This window comes from Alosa alosa, chromosome 8, assembly GCF_017589495.1.
Source record: "Alosa alosa isolate M-15738 ecotype Scorff River chromosome 8, AALO_Geno_1.1, whole genome shotgun sequence".
NCBI classification, from domain to species: Eukaryota; Metazoa; Chordata; class Actinopteri; order Clupeiformes; family Clupeidae; genus Alosa; species Alosa alosa.
This window is the reverse complement of record NC_063196.1, coordinates 10,133,391-10,145,837: the sequence shown is the minus strand read 5'-3', so window position 1 is coordinate 10,145,837 and position 12,447 is coordinate 10,133,391. Positions and strand designations below refer to the sequence as shown.

The window sequence follows — 12,447 nt, the reverse complement described above, 5'->3', positions numbered from 1 at the left end:
AACAACCCCCTGTATGCGGTTTGCTTGCATAAAATGACTCCGCGGATTTTGCAACAACACGCCAACACACACAGGTATACAGTGGCTCTTCAAAATGACGTAAAAAATGATGTGCAATAAATGGACACTTTGAATAGCCCAGGCTACTTTGGACTGTCTTTAGACTTTGAATAAGCAAAGACAATTCCAACTGCAAGGTCCTAAATTGAAATGAGCGATAATAGTCCCGAATTAAAGAACGTCTCAGAATGCCACACATGCAAAGCATAACCAGCGACAAGCAACGAGTGGCAAACAGAGTGTCATGTCACTTATAGGCCACCAGACACTGTTTTTGAGTCACACCGTTGCAAATTTCATATGATGATGCATCATTCCACAAAATGGCTTGTTTTCTCTATCATCAAGTTATTCAATAGGCTAAGCATATAGCCTTGATTCAAAACAGCTGTTAGGTTTATGTCATTTTGATTTGTAAAAAATGTCACATGCAGCCATGCTTAAATTCTGCTCACTTCACATTTATTATATTATTATATTATCTGTATTCATTATTTAATGCTTACCTGGAATTATGTTTTTCCCTATCATCCTATTTTTAAAGCAGGCCTACCTGCAGGCATGTAATTGGGCTACAGGAATAGCATGTTTGAACGGGCACTGCACTAGTGCGCACACACACACACACACACACACACACACACACACATTTCCACATTTGCACATCAGGTATAAAGACAGAGAAACATCATCAGGGACTGAGAGAGATTAAGAAAATGACAAAGGCAGCAGAAGATCATCAAAAGAGTATCGGAGTGAAACAACATTAGCACAGCATTTAACAGCGATGGCAATAATCCAGGCCTGGAATAATTATCTCCCTTTTCTTGCCCTCATCTAATCCCCTCCCCATCCCATTTAACACTGCTGGCCCAAACCAAAAGAAAAACAAATATGATCTCAAACATCCGTCTACTGATGCTGTTAATATCATCTTCATTCCTATCCTTATCCTGTAGCAAAACAATGCTACAGTGTTGTACCCTATGCCACCTCTTCATCGATGCAAATTAAAGCAGCATAATGTAGTTAGTTTACCTTCAAACAACGGCTTCAAACTCATTTTGATGTTACGTTAACTTACAATATGGAGAACGGAGTCTCTGACATTGCCAATGCGCACCAGAAAGGCCTGCTATTGCACTATGAAGTGTTGTTGTCGCAGGTAGGAGGATGGCCCTTTTAGTCAGTTTTAGACAAATCGGGTACCCTCTTAGAGCTAAATAGGTACCCAGTGTGTCGAAAAATTGGTGAAAAGGGGAATTTCTACAGTGTTACTTGTTACTTTGACTAATCAAACAAGCCATCAGTATGGTTTGTGATTTACTTCCCGTTTGTTGAGTAACAAGTCCACTACATAGAGCCACTCATGCAGGTTGCAGATCTCACTGAGAATGATCTTTCCTTTCTATGTCTTGTCTTGTTTTACATAGATGAACCTGCTAAGGTAGATAGTAATTAAAGCAATTGCTTGCAATATGCCTTCGTAATTCTTTTAAATGTCATAAACAAATCTCCCAGCATGAAAGTTACTCACACACACACACACACACACACACACACAAAAACGCACACACACCCACACACACACACACACACACACACACACACACACGCACACACACACACACACACACAGAGAGAGACCAACATAGCAGAGGAATGCATCACACTCACAGCTAATGAGTATACGTTGTTCTGCCATAGGACATTGACTAAATATTTATAGTGATACTGCAGGTCACAGCTGAATGCTCCATCACATTGAAGTTTTTGCTTTAACCGAGAGCACCATGTCTCAGCAGCATCTTTCCAGAACATAACACAGTAGCATCCTCCCCGCGGCGCAAACACTAGCAATTACACAGTTATTAAATCAGAGTGTGAATCAGAGCTTTTCTTTTTTTAATACACCCCTTGAGCCAGTGGTGATGAGACAATGATCCGTGGTGGAGTGTTATACGGTAAACAGTGCCGAATACTCTGGCTGTTGAGTTGGATGCACTCAAGTGATATCAAAATACTGTACTTTAGGGAAAAAAAGATCATGAGATTCAAAGAGGGGTATCAGTCAGAGGCAACACAAAATGAGCTGAGGTTGGGGGAAAGGTACGTGAAACACCAGAAAACAAAACAGTGAAGAACGCGGCCATATAGGTAGGATGAGCCGAGGTTCCACCGGTGTGTAATTTTTATATTCACATATTGATATTCTGCTGTGTGCTGTGATCCTGTATTGTGGTTTACGCCCTTTCAAGTAGGCAATATTTTAAGTTGTAGGCCTAGACAGCAGCATTTTATGGTACTACCTGATAGGCCTATAAATAAGGCTGCGGTTTCACTTGCTGTGAAAATGTCAATTTACAAATATTAGAAGAAAAAACAAACAGACGCTGACAGGGACTCTTTCAACCCAAGTAGGGTATACATGCCACTGTGATCATCAGATTACTAGAATTAGCTCTCTGCTATGTCAGTTTTAACGTCAGCATCTTGCTCTATCATTACTAGCGACAGCGTTTGATATATTAGTGTTTGCATAGTGCATTATCTGCTAGCGTTAGCTTTAGCCACGTGCTGTCTTGGTGAGGTCAAGACATGCTGTGATCACTTGCTGCACATGAAAAGAATGACTGATGAAAGTGAATGAAGTGAGAGAGAGAGAGAGAGAGAGAGAGGGGGAGAGAGAGAATGACTCCAGAGAGCCCAGCAGCTACTTACAGCCCACCATCATCATGGCCACTGAGAAGATCTTCTCGCCGTCCGTAGTGGGTGCGATGTTACCAAAGCCAATGGTGGTGAGGCTGGTCATCGTGAAGTAGAGCGAGGAGATGTACAGCGTGTCCTTGCTGGGTCCACCTTCCCATTGGCCCGAGCCACTGGCATTGTAGCGGTACGGCGTCCCGATGCTCGTGGCCAGCTGGTAGAGCCAGCTGTCCGTCTTGATGGTGTTGGTGGCCTCGTCGATGACCTCGTAGTCGCCAATGCTGTACCAGATACAGGCCAACCAGTGGGCGACGAGGCCGAAGACGCACACCAGTAGTACCAGCACGGCCGCCCCGTACTCCAGGTAGTGGTCCAGCTTGCGGGCCACACGGCCCAGTCGGAGTAGACGCACCACCTTCAGTGAGCTGAAGAGACTACTGAGACCCTGTGAGGGGGAGGTACGAGAGACAAGTTACAACACGCCAGGAAAATGCTCAGAGAATAGAACAACAGTACTCAGGAGAAACACTCAGAGAATAGAACAGAAGAAAGAAACTCCCTTTAGTCCTTAGCCAGATGACTTGGTCGGTACCATCTGAGGAGAATAAGTCTCATAGTGATTTTTGGCAAGGTATAGGCTACCTAAATTACGGGGTCTGGCTCAAGGACTACTTCAACAAAGGTGGAAAACTCAACATTCAGAAGTTCCTACCATATATTAGTTGTACCTGTGCACTTAAAGTGTAAGTTCAGTGTAAACTGACCCATAGTCCTGTTGTTCAAGCTCACCACATGCAGCCCATCGGAAAAAGAATGAGACAATTTGGGACAACATAGGCCAAGTTATGGACAGGCAGCTTAAAGCAGACCCATGGGAGCAGTGGGGAGTTACTTTCAGTTTCAGTTGTGATGCCCCCATGGGTCTGCTTTAAACTGCCTGTCTATAACTTGGCCTACGTTGTCCCAAATTGTCTCATTCTTTTTCTGATGGGCTGCATATGGTGAGCTTATACAACAGGGCTATGGGTCAATTTACACTGAACTTACACTTTACATTTCACTATTGCTGATCTACCTGGCTGAAGAGTTGTTTAGGGAAAGATGGCAAGTTTAATCAGTGTGCTGCAGTCTCTTTTCTTTGTTTTAATAGTCTGCCAACCTACAGCTGTGAGGAACCTGATTTTGCAGTTTCAACTGGATGATGCATGGAGTATCCTAGGAATATATTATTTAGTAAATGTGCATGTTGATTCAGGCTCATTTCTGGTCAACATTCAAGACAGACACAGACACAAGATACAGACAATGACACAGACACAGACAGAGCCCTTCTTTCCCTACACTGTTCTCATTTGGTTCCCATTTCTTTTCCATGTCTCCTGAAAGTTTTCAGATACGAACGAAACAGAGCAACGTTTGAAACGGACATATCAATGTTGGTACGAAAAGGGAGCATCAGGGCCGGTTCTCCCTATTCGCACACTACTCAAGTTGTGTAGGCCCCCGCAAGTTAATGAAGGCCCCCTCTCCCGTCTCCCTTTGAGTCAAGCTAGTGACAGACAAGTTAGTAGGCCCTATACAGTTATAGCGATAGTGACTCATACATTAAGAAGATGAATATGAAATCGAATTACCATTCAGGGCATGGAAAACGGAAGAAACGTCACGAGAATGAACAGCGGGAACAGCAAACGGATAAACTTGCGTTCGTTCCATGCGCGTGTTGCTGGCCTAGCCTAGGCCTACCTAACAGGGAAGTGAATCCCCTGATCTGTCTGTGGCTTGCTTGTCAGCCTTTCCCAGTCACAGTACTTCGCAAAGTTGTGAAATATAATCGCATATTCCGTTTTTTTCAACGCGGGCGACTGACTATATTTTTGGAAAAAATGACCGCATCTTTAAATGCGCTCATATAACGTGCAGCTCGGGATGAAACTAGCAGTTTTTCAGCAGAAACATGCGAGGACCCGTCGAAACTAATAGGTGATTTCACTCTTCCCATTCATTTTTAATTGTTTTACAATATTTCGGTCAAGCTTTAGTTATAGATAGCCTACAACTGAACGTATGCAAAATGGAAAGTAGCCTAATGTATGAACTTTCATTCGCAGTGCTGCATGGGCAACAGATGCACATCGTAAATTAGGAATATATGAAGTATTAAAATGAAAAATTATTGAAATAATGAGAGAATCAGGCGAGCCAGTTCACATGTCTTTGGCAAGTAGCCTACTACAGACACACAGGTGAAGAACAGTCAGCCAGTAGGCTACTAGCACAACCTTTACAAAAAACCCGGCAAAAAACTGCATTGTGCATAGTATTATAGCCTACTTTACTACAGAAATGCAGTATTTTGGAAAATACTATACTGCACTGTAGCCTACTGTGGTATAACTGAACTGTACTTTGAAAAAACTGCAGTTATTTTTTGCAAGGGGATATGTACAGCAAGCATCAAAATCAAACAGCCCAGACACTGAAGCTGGGCATTTATTGCTGTGTGAAGGTAATTCACACACAATTATGTTTCTTTCTCCTAGTCCTTTATAGGGAAAAACACTATATTTGGTAACTTCCATAGACATCCAAAATGGGGTGGGATGATTGTATTGGGAGCACTGAGGTGCCAGATGATACTGTAAAAAGATGGTTACATTTTGGCGCTCAGATTTCAGGTAGGAGGGCCCCTTAGCAGGATTTTGCTTAGGGCCCCATGGAGGTCTGAACCGGCACTGGGGAGCATAAAGCCTTATGTGGGAAATCACTATGTGGGACAGAAAGGGTTACACTGAACCTGTCCAGACAGGTGAAGAGAGTGCACTTCAGCATCCATATCCATAAGTTCCACTTGAAAGGGCAGGCGGGTGGATGGCACACTCTCTCCACTCTGGAGGGCTGGGATGCTGCTGGTGAGAGGAGCAGCTAAAAGGCCGAGATCTTCCTCTGCCCATCTACGCATAAATAATTCCAGTTTGATAGATGTCACATAGCCAGAGTACTGCCTCCCTAGCTCAAGCCTATAGCTCTTTGATGTGACACCTTTCATGTGGGGGGGGAACACGGGGAGGGTCCACCCTGAGCTGATGTATCCTTACTGGCTTCTCCACTTGACAAGTAGGACCCAGGAGGAAGACTACTGTATGGAGGGCCTGGTGAGTACTGGCTGATGGTGTTAGAAGTGTGTATGTGTGCATACTGCCTCAACACCTCTAGACGTGGGGGGAAAATCCATCCACATCTTAAAATGGCTAATGAGTTCTGGTGGCTGCTGGTGGAATTGGAGTAATGCGTACGCACTATTCACAACTTAGCAACGAAATGCAGCTAAATGGGAAAAAAACACAATGAAGCAGAACTGGTCAAATAAATATGCTAATTAGAGAAGAATAGAAGGGGGCAAATTTACAATTGCCGGCAAAAGTAACAGGGGTTGATTTTCGCATTGTTTACCCCAAGAGAAAGCAGCGGCGTATCTGTCAGCCTGAGGAGATTTTAATCACTTCGGCAACAAGCGGCCCCAAGTTTTAATTAGCATCTCGCCGCGCATAAGCTGTAGCCACTTGTTCCAGCAGTCAAGTGATCAAAAAGCTAATTTTAACAAGTGCGCTTTATGGTTCCTGAAAGCCTTTCAGGAAGGTGCAATTTAACCCCCCGCCCCCCCAGATGCGGACCAAACTGAGTTGAGACAGACCGTCGGACGAGGAAAAGCTAAAAATAGCTACATTGGCGCTTTGCTCTCTGTGAGTCTCTGTAATCTTACCCTACGGCACAAAGGTCGAGCGCAAGCCTGTCAAGCTAATGCTGCTTTATTGTCAGTGCTAGAGAGAGAGAGAGAGACTACTGAATGCCTCTGACAACTTTTAGTTTGATGGCACACACACACACACACACACACACACACACAGCTCCCCCATTAATGTATCATTTATGGTGCTCATTAACATCTGTGCTTACTCTGCATATACCAGCTGAAGCTATGGAGCTGCAGAGCTACACTAAGCAAAGCAAAGAGATATGGAGGCTATGGAGACAACGCAGAGGAGGCAACGTGATTGACTGTGAATGCCGTATATTTACATCATGCCTGGAGACAATGGGGGATTGGTGAAGGGCTCACTATGGGAAGACGCATCAATGAGGTCTCATCAAATATGTAACAAATACAAGGAGGCCTTCCTCAGTGAATTAGCCAGGAATGGTTTATGCCCATCTCTCTGTGTGTGTATGTGTGTGTGTGTATGAAAGAGAAAGAGAGAGAGTGCATAATGTATGTCAGAGAAAAAAATATTTCTTTCAGATAACAGTAGGTCTACTTTGCCTCTTCCTACACTCTAAAAACAGATTGGTTAAAAAAACAACTAATATCGTTGGTTAAGCATATATTAGTTAATTTAACAAACATATTGGTAATTATTAAACCAATACATTAGTTATTCATTAACCAACATCATTAGTTAAGCAAATATTGGTTAATTTAACTAAGACACATTGGTTAATGGATAACCTATCTCATTTGTTCATGGATTTTTTTTCTCAACAACCAATTTAATTGGTCAGCACTCACTTTAAGAAAATGAAATAACAAATATTATTGTTTAACCAGCTATCTGTTAATTTAACCAAGAGTTATCGGTTTACATTGAATGTACCATTTCCAGGGTTTCCGTGGGGTCTTTGAAGTCTAACATTTAAAATATAAAATAGGCCTAGCCTGTATTTGTGAAGCTTCAGGAGTTTTGCCTACACTTTGCCTTTGTTAGGCTATATTGAAATTATGACAGAATTTTCTTGATTAGGGTAAGGCCCCCTCTGTGAAAGTAGGCTAGGCCTATAGGTTCTGTGTACATGGCTGCCATTTCTGCATAGCATGTTAAAGTTTAATGTTTTTTTTTTTTTTTTCATTTTTTTTTTTTATTTCCCCTTGGGGATCAATAAAGTATCTATCTATCTATCTATCTAAGTGGAGGATTTGACTGTTGATTCACATAGACTTATACATAGTTTTCTTAAAGGCGCTCAATGCCTTCAGCCCCTTACATTCCCCAGGGGACCCTGCATTGTGTCGTGCTCCCATCGAGCCCTTGACTGAAGCCGGAGTGGTTCACAAACCAAATAGCCTATATTTATTTAGGTCTTAAATTGGCAGATGCACCAGTGCGGTGCATTTTGTGTGGACCACTTGCTTGAATTGTGTCTTCTATTTGAGGGGAAGTGAACTTTTTTTCATGTGAAGTTGCAGCCTGTATAGGCTAGTCCTAAAAAAGTGTAGGCTATACCCTACCCAGCGAACACCTTGATGTCAATTTGATGTCAAGAATTAGTCAAGGCTTTGACCAACATGTTGAGCATAATTTCATACTATTTTAGCTTTACAAGCTGGCTTGCTTGTGATTGTAAAGAGGTTCAACAGGGACATGTAGTCACTATAAAACTTGGGTCAATATGATTAATGTTAAATCAGTCAAATTGATCTGAAATTGACGTCACACCATATGAGAACCATAATAATCATAATAGTAGTAATAATAGCCCACTAGGCTAATGTTACTATTGTTTGGACACTTCTATCAATCAGTTTAGTAGCCATTTCAATGTAACAGTCTAAAATGGCAACAGTTAATAATTTTCACATAGGCTACGATTGTTTTAGCGCTCTTGATAAGCGCATGCGCACACACAGCAATTCCCATCCCCCACCCCTGACTGACATTTCAACTCCAGCCACCAGTGACTTCAACTGTCACTTTTCTGTCATGCAGCTGACTACATGTGTAAGCTGTTCAAACTCTGGCTGTCCTTATCATTCAAGGTAAGAATTAAAAGTACTTTGTATGTCAATTGAAAACGGAATTTATTAGAAATATAGCTTTTATTGTTTTTTCATAATGGAATGTTAACCAAATATGTTAGAATTAGCTAGCGAGCTAACATCGCTAACGTTAGCGATGTTAGCTGTGAATGTTAGCTTTTCCAGTAACTAACTTCACCATTATGTGGAATATCTGTGTTGAATTATGTGTTAATATCATATCTAGCAATAATTCTGTCTGAGATGTCGTTATGAATAGAGTTTTAGTTTGAATGAAATATCTGGCACAAGTAGGTTAGCTCTAGCTAACTTTAGCTAGTTGCTACATTTAAAGTGTGTTAATATCTTTACATGTCTATTACCATGAGACACAGATGAAAGTTGTTAACGTTACCTTGCTAACTTGGGGTGTGTGTGTGTGTGTGTGTTAGTTAATCTTAGTCTCCTTCTGTTCCCTCTGTTTACAGACTGTGTGTTATGAGGACTGCTTCCCTGAGAATGCTGAGTGCATTCTGGAATATTCCAAATGTGTGCCACTTCCATCACGGACGCCCATAAGAGAGTTCACTCATCAGGTAGAGACACACATATACCGTAGAATTACATTAGGGCTGTAACGATATGCAATTTGAAACCTAAATCGCCCAATACTCATATCCACGAACCTGTGTCGCGGTGTGAAAAGGCAGAACCGCGACACACCCTTTCTAGTGTTTCACACAGTGCTTTGCAGCTTACAGTATAAGCAACACACATCTCCCGCTTTACTTACCGGTAGCCTACGTTGTCCACAAATACATAAATAAATCATAATTTAATTGCAGCTCATTACTTTCATTGTAGACTATGCTTGCAACTTTACCAAATAGTATAGAAGTAAACAAAAAGTATTTGAGGATGTATTTGTGTCTGTAACTGTGTTTAGTTTATCCCCTGTTTTATGTGTCTGTTGCTATGTGTGCTCCATCAACTGTCTAGGTCAAAGTTGGTCTGTCCTGATGGCACTACCTGCTGCTTGATGATGTCTAGTAGCCATCGCTGCTGCCTTCAATGCGGTGTAAGTGTTTGTGTTTTGAATATATTTTTTTTTTTCCATGGTGAGGGCTATGGGTATGTTATTGTGCATGCTCTAATTTGTTTGACATATGTGCTATGTAATGCATTAAAGGTTGTATCAGCGATTTCAGGCCCAAAAAGGCCCACATAAATGATCACATTCATCTAATCTTTCCTAACGATCTGCTATGTCTGCCCCATAAGCAGGCCATCAAAAAAATAGGCAGCCTAGGCTCTGAGATCTGTACACAAAACAATTGCTACCAACAAGGGTTGGCAAATACTCAAAGGCAAAATAAAGTGTTTCAACCAATAACTGACAAGATCGCGTTTAGGAGAGTTTTAATTGTGCGGAATTGAGGGGAGAGAGTAGCGAGCTAGCTATCACTGATACAACCTTTAATACAGAAACTGATCATGATTATTGCAGCTACTTAAAATGGTCTTGAATTTTGCAATTTAGCCACGTTTACCATTGTGTTGGTGGTAATGTGAGCAGTGAATATCTGCCAAACTGATCATAATCATTATTTAAAAAATTGTACAGCAACTCAATTTATTGTACAGCATGCATAATTTGGTTTAATCCTATCTTTTATTGACAGTCCTCACAAATAAACTGATATCAAGAATTAACATAGATGGTGATGGTGGCAAGTGTGCCTTCAGAAGGTATTTATAATTTATTTTTGTACACCAGATTGACTTACCTTTCCTTATTTTTTTAATGCTATGATTTTTATCTTAATCAACAATAACCAGATGTATGGCAAATGGTGTTTTTTTTTTTAGGTGCCACAACAGTCCCAGCCTGCTTTTGCAAGTCTGATGGGGATGATCTATGTTAAGGTCGTGTAAGCAAGAAGGCAAGTTCTGCTGCAGGCAATGATCACGATAAGGTATGATATCACACAGACATACTACTGCTCAAGTGTAGGGTCACTGTGAAATGTGACCCTGCAAGGCGAAACCAGTCGTTTTGGTAAAATTTACAAAATTAAGTTAATGTGCTCACATGAACGGCCATTGACTAAGCTTTCCAACGATATGTATATCGAGGGTATTGCAAAGTATCGCTAAGATAACCGCATCAAAGTTGGCATGGTTCTCCTGTCACATTAGGCCAGAAGAGGAGAAAATCACCTTTTTAAGTAGCAAATTGTCACGTCGCGATAATGTGAGGACACAGCAATTATTAGCCTTTACAGTAAGCGGACTTTGAAGCCCGGATGACTGACTATGTCCAGTTTTATCAACCGAGGAGTGTCTTTTTTCTGCCCCCTAGTTCATACCTGGGACGGTCATAAGGTGTCACTATAGAATAGAATTAATGTATTTGGGGAAGTAAGGGGAGAAGAAGTTCTGTGTACACAGATTGTGCAGGCTATAGGCCCACTTTTAAAATGTGCTACGTTAATGGAAAACTTCTCCTGGTCCGTAAATGACGCCAGGATATTTAAAAGTTCGTGGCTTTTTGACCAGTTAGATGCCCTGAAAGGCAAGTCTTTCACATTCATATTCGGTTACATCTGCCAAGAACGATAGAGAGCTTACACATTGAGTAACGAGTAGCCTAATGAGTAAATTTTAGCTCTACTGTAAAAAACTTATAGCCGGGCGTGGACAAATGGAATGACTGCTAACTGTGTTTAATCTTCACCTAAATAAAGTCAGGGTTTAGAGCAACACCAAAGAGTTTTTGTACCTTAAAAATAATGTTTCCAAAATCGTTTCAGTGGTTCATCAACTTGTAACAGGGTGAACGGCACTTCTGCATTCGCTTATGGACCTCTATCGGCTATAACCGCATCTTCATGGGTGTTTGCCAGGATCGGGTACCGGGTCTGTAGTTCATGGTTCAAGACATAAGAACTACAAATTTGACTTGCATCTGATGTCGCAATACATCGCACTTTCATAAATCGTGCAACATATTCTACCTTGTCTGTGGACATCGTTATTTGCAAAGCCGCCGCTGGATAAAACAAATAGCTGCGCAGCAGAGGGAAAGTTATTTTGTTTGCTTTTAACAGTCAAAAACGTATGTTTATCCGTGAAATTTGTTCACAATATGAAAGTGTAGACTGTATGCTGGTCGAATGCAAGCAGCGCAGGGCGCGCCCGCCCGCTGTTGTTTAAAGGGAAACTTGGCAGGATTTCCCCTCTTGCTGGAGAAATTGTGCATTATGCTATTTCAAACTGTTGGAAAAGGTAAAATAAAGCACATGGATTTGTTTACAAGCTAGCTAAACGGGTTAGCATAAGTTTGGGCAGAACTATGTGGATGTTATAAGGTAAGAAACATGATTTAAAACGAGTTTTTGTTTCTCACTCTCTTCCGGACGGTAGTCTCAATGTTGCAAGGTTGGTTTTCCTCGCCTGGGGACGCTTAGGGGCAGCGGGAAAAGTCACCATTTTCACCGGAACAGGTCATTTAACCATCCAAATGATTTCTAAACGGGTTTATTACGCTGAAATAGTTGCCAAGTTCCCCTTTAAAGATTGAATGTGAAACGGATTTGGAGCAAAAAGGCTAAAATTTAACGAGCTACAATTTGTAAGGCATCACCAATATCAATTTAATGTTATAGATGTATGGCCATATACATTCTTAAAATGGTTCTGGTCTAGACTTAAATATCTATTGAAAACTTCACAAATGGAGGGTGTTTTAGAGCTGATCTGCAGGCGACCTGTTGGCTATTTTTAGAAGGTGCGCGCTTGGGAGACCACTGATTTAGACTGTTAAACCCTCGACTTTATTTTAGGTTAAGGCAGACACTACAGGTGAATAGGGTAAAAATTTTAACAAG

At 41.5% G+C, this 12,447-nt stretch overlaps 1 protein-coding gene across 1 annotated transcript in view; it reads right to left on the bottom strand.

Annotated features, from left to right (window-relative positions):
• Positions 1 to 7,827, bottom strand: part of kcnh5a (potassium voltage-gated channel, subfamily H (eag-related), member 5a) — an 83,933-nt gene extending 76,106 nt beyond the window's left edge. Inside the window, exons 1-2 of the mRNA XM_048250548.1 lie at positions 7,807 to 7,827; positions 2,782 to 3,211 (exon numbers count right to left, since the gene is read on the bottom strand). Coding sequence (XP_048106505.1) covers positions 2,782 to 3,211; positions 7,807 to 7,827 — 451 coding nt within the window. The remainder of the gene's footprint in view (positions 1 to 2,781; positions 3,212 to 7,806) is intronic.
• Between the last annotated feature and the right edge of the window lie 4,620 nt (positions 7,828 to 12,447).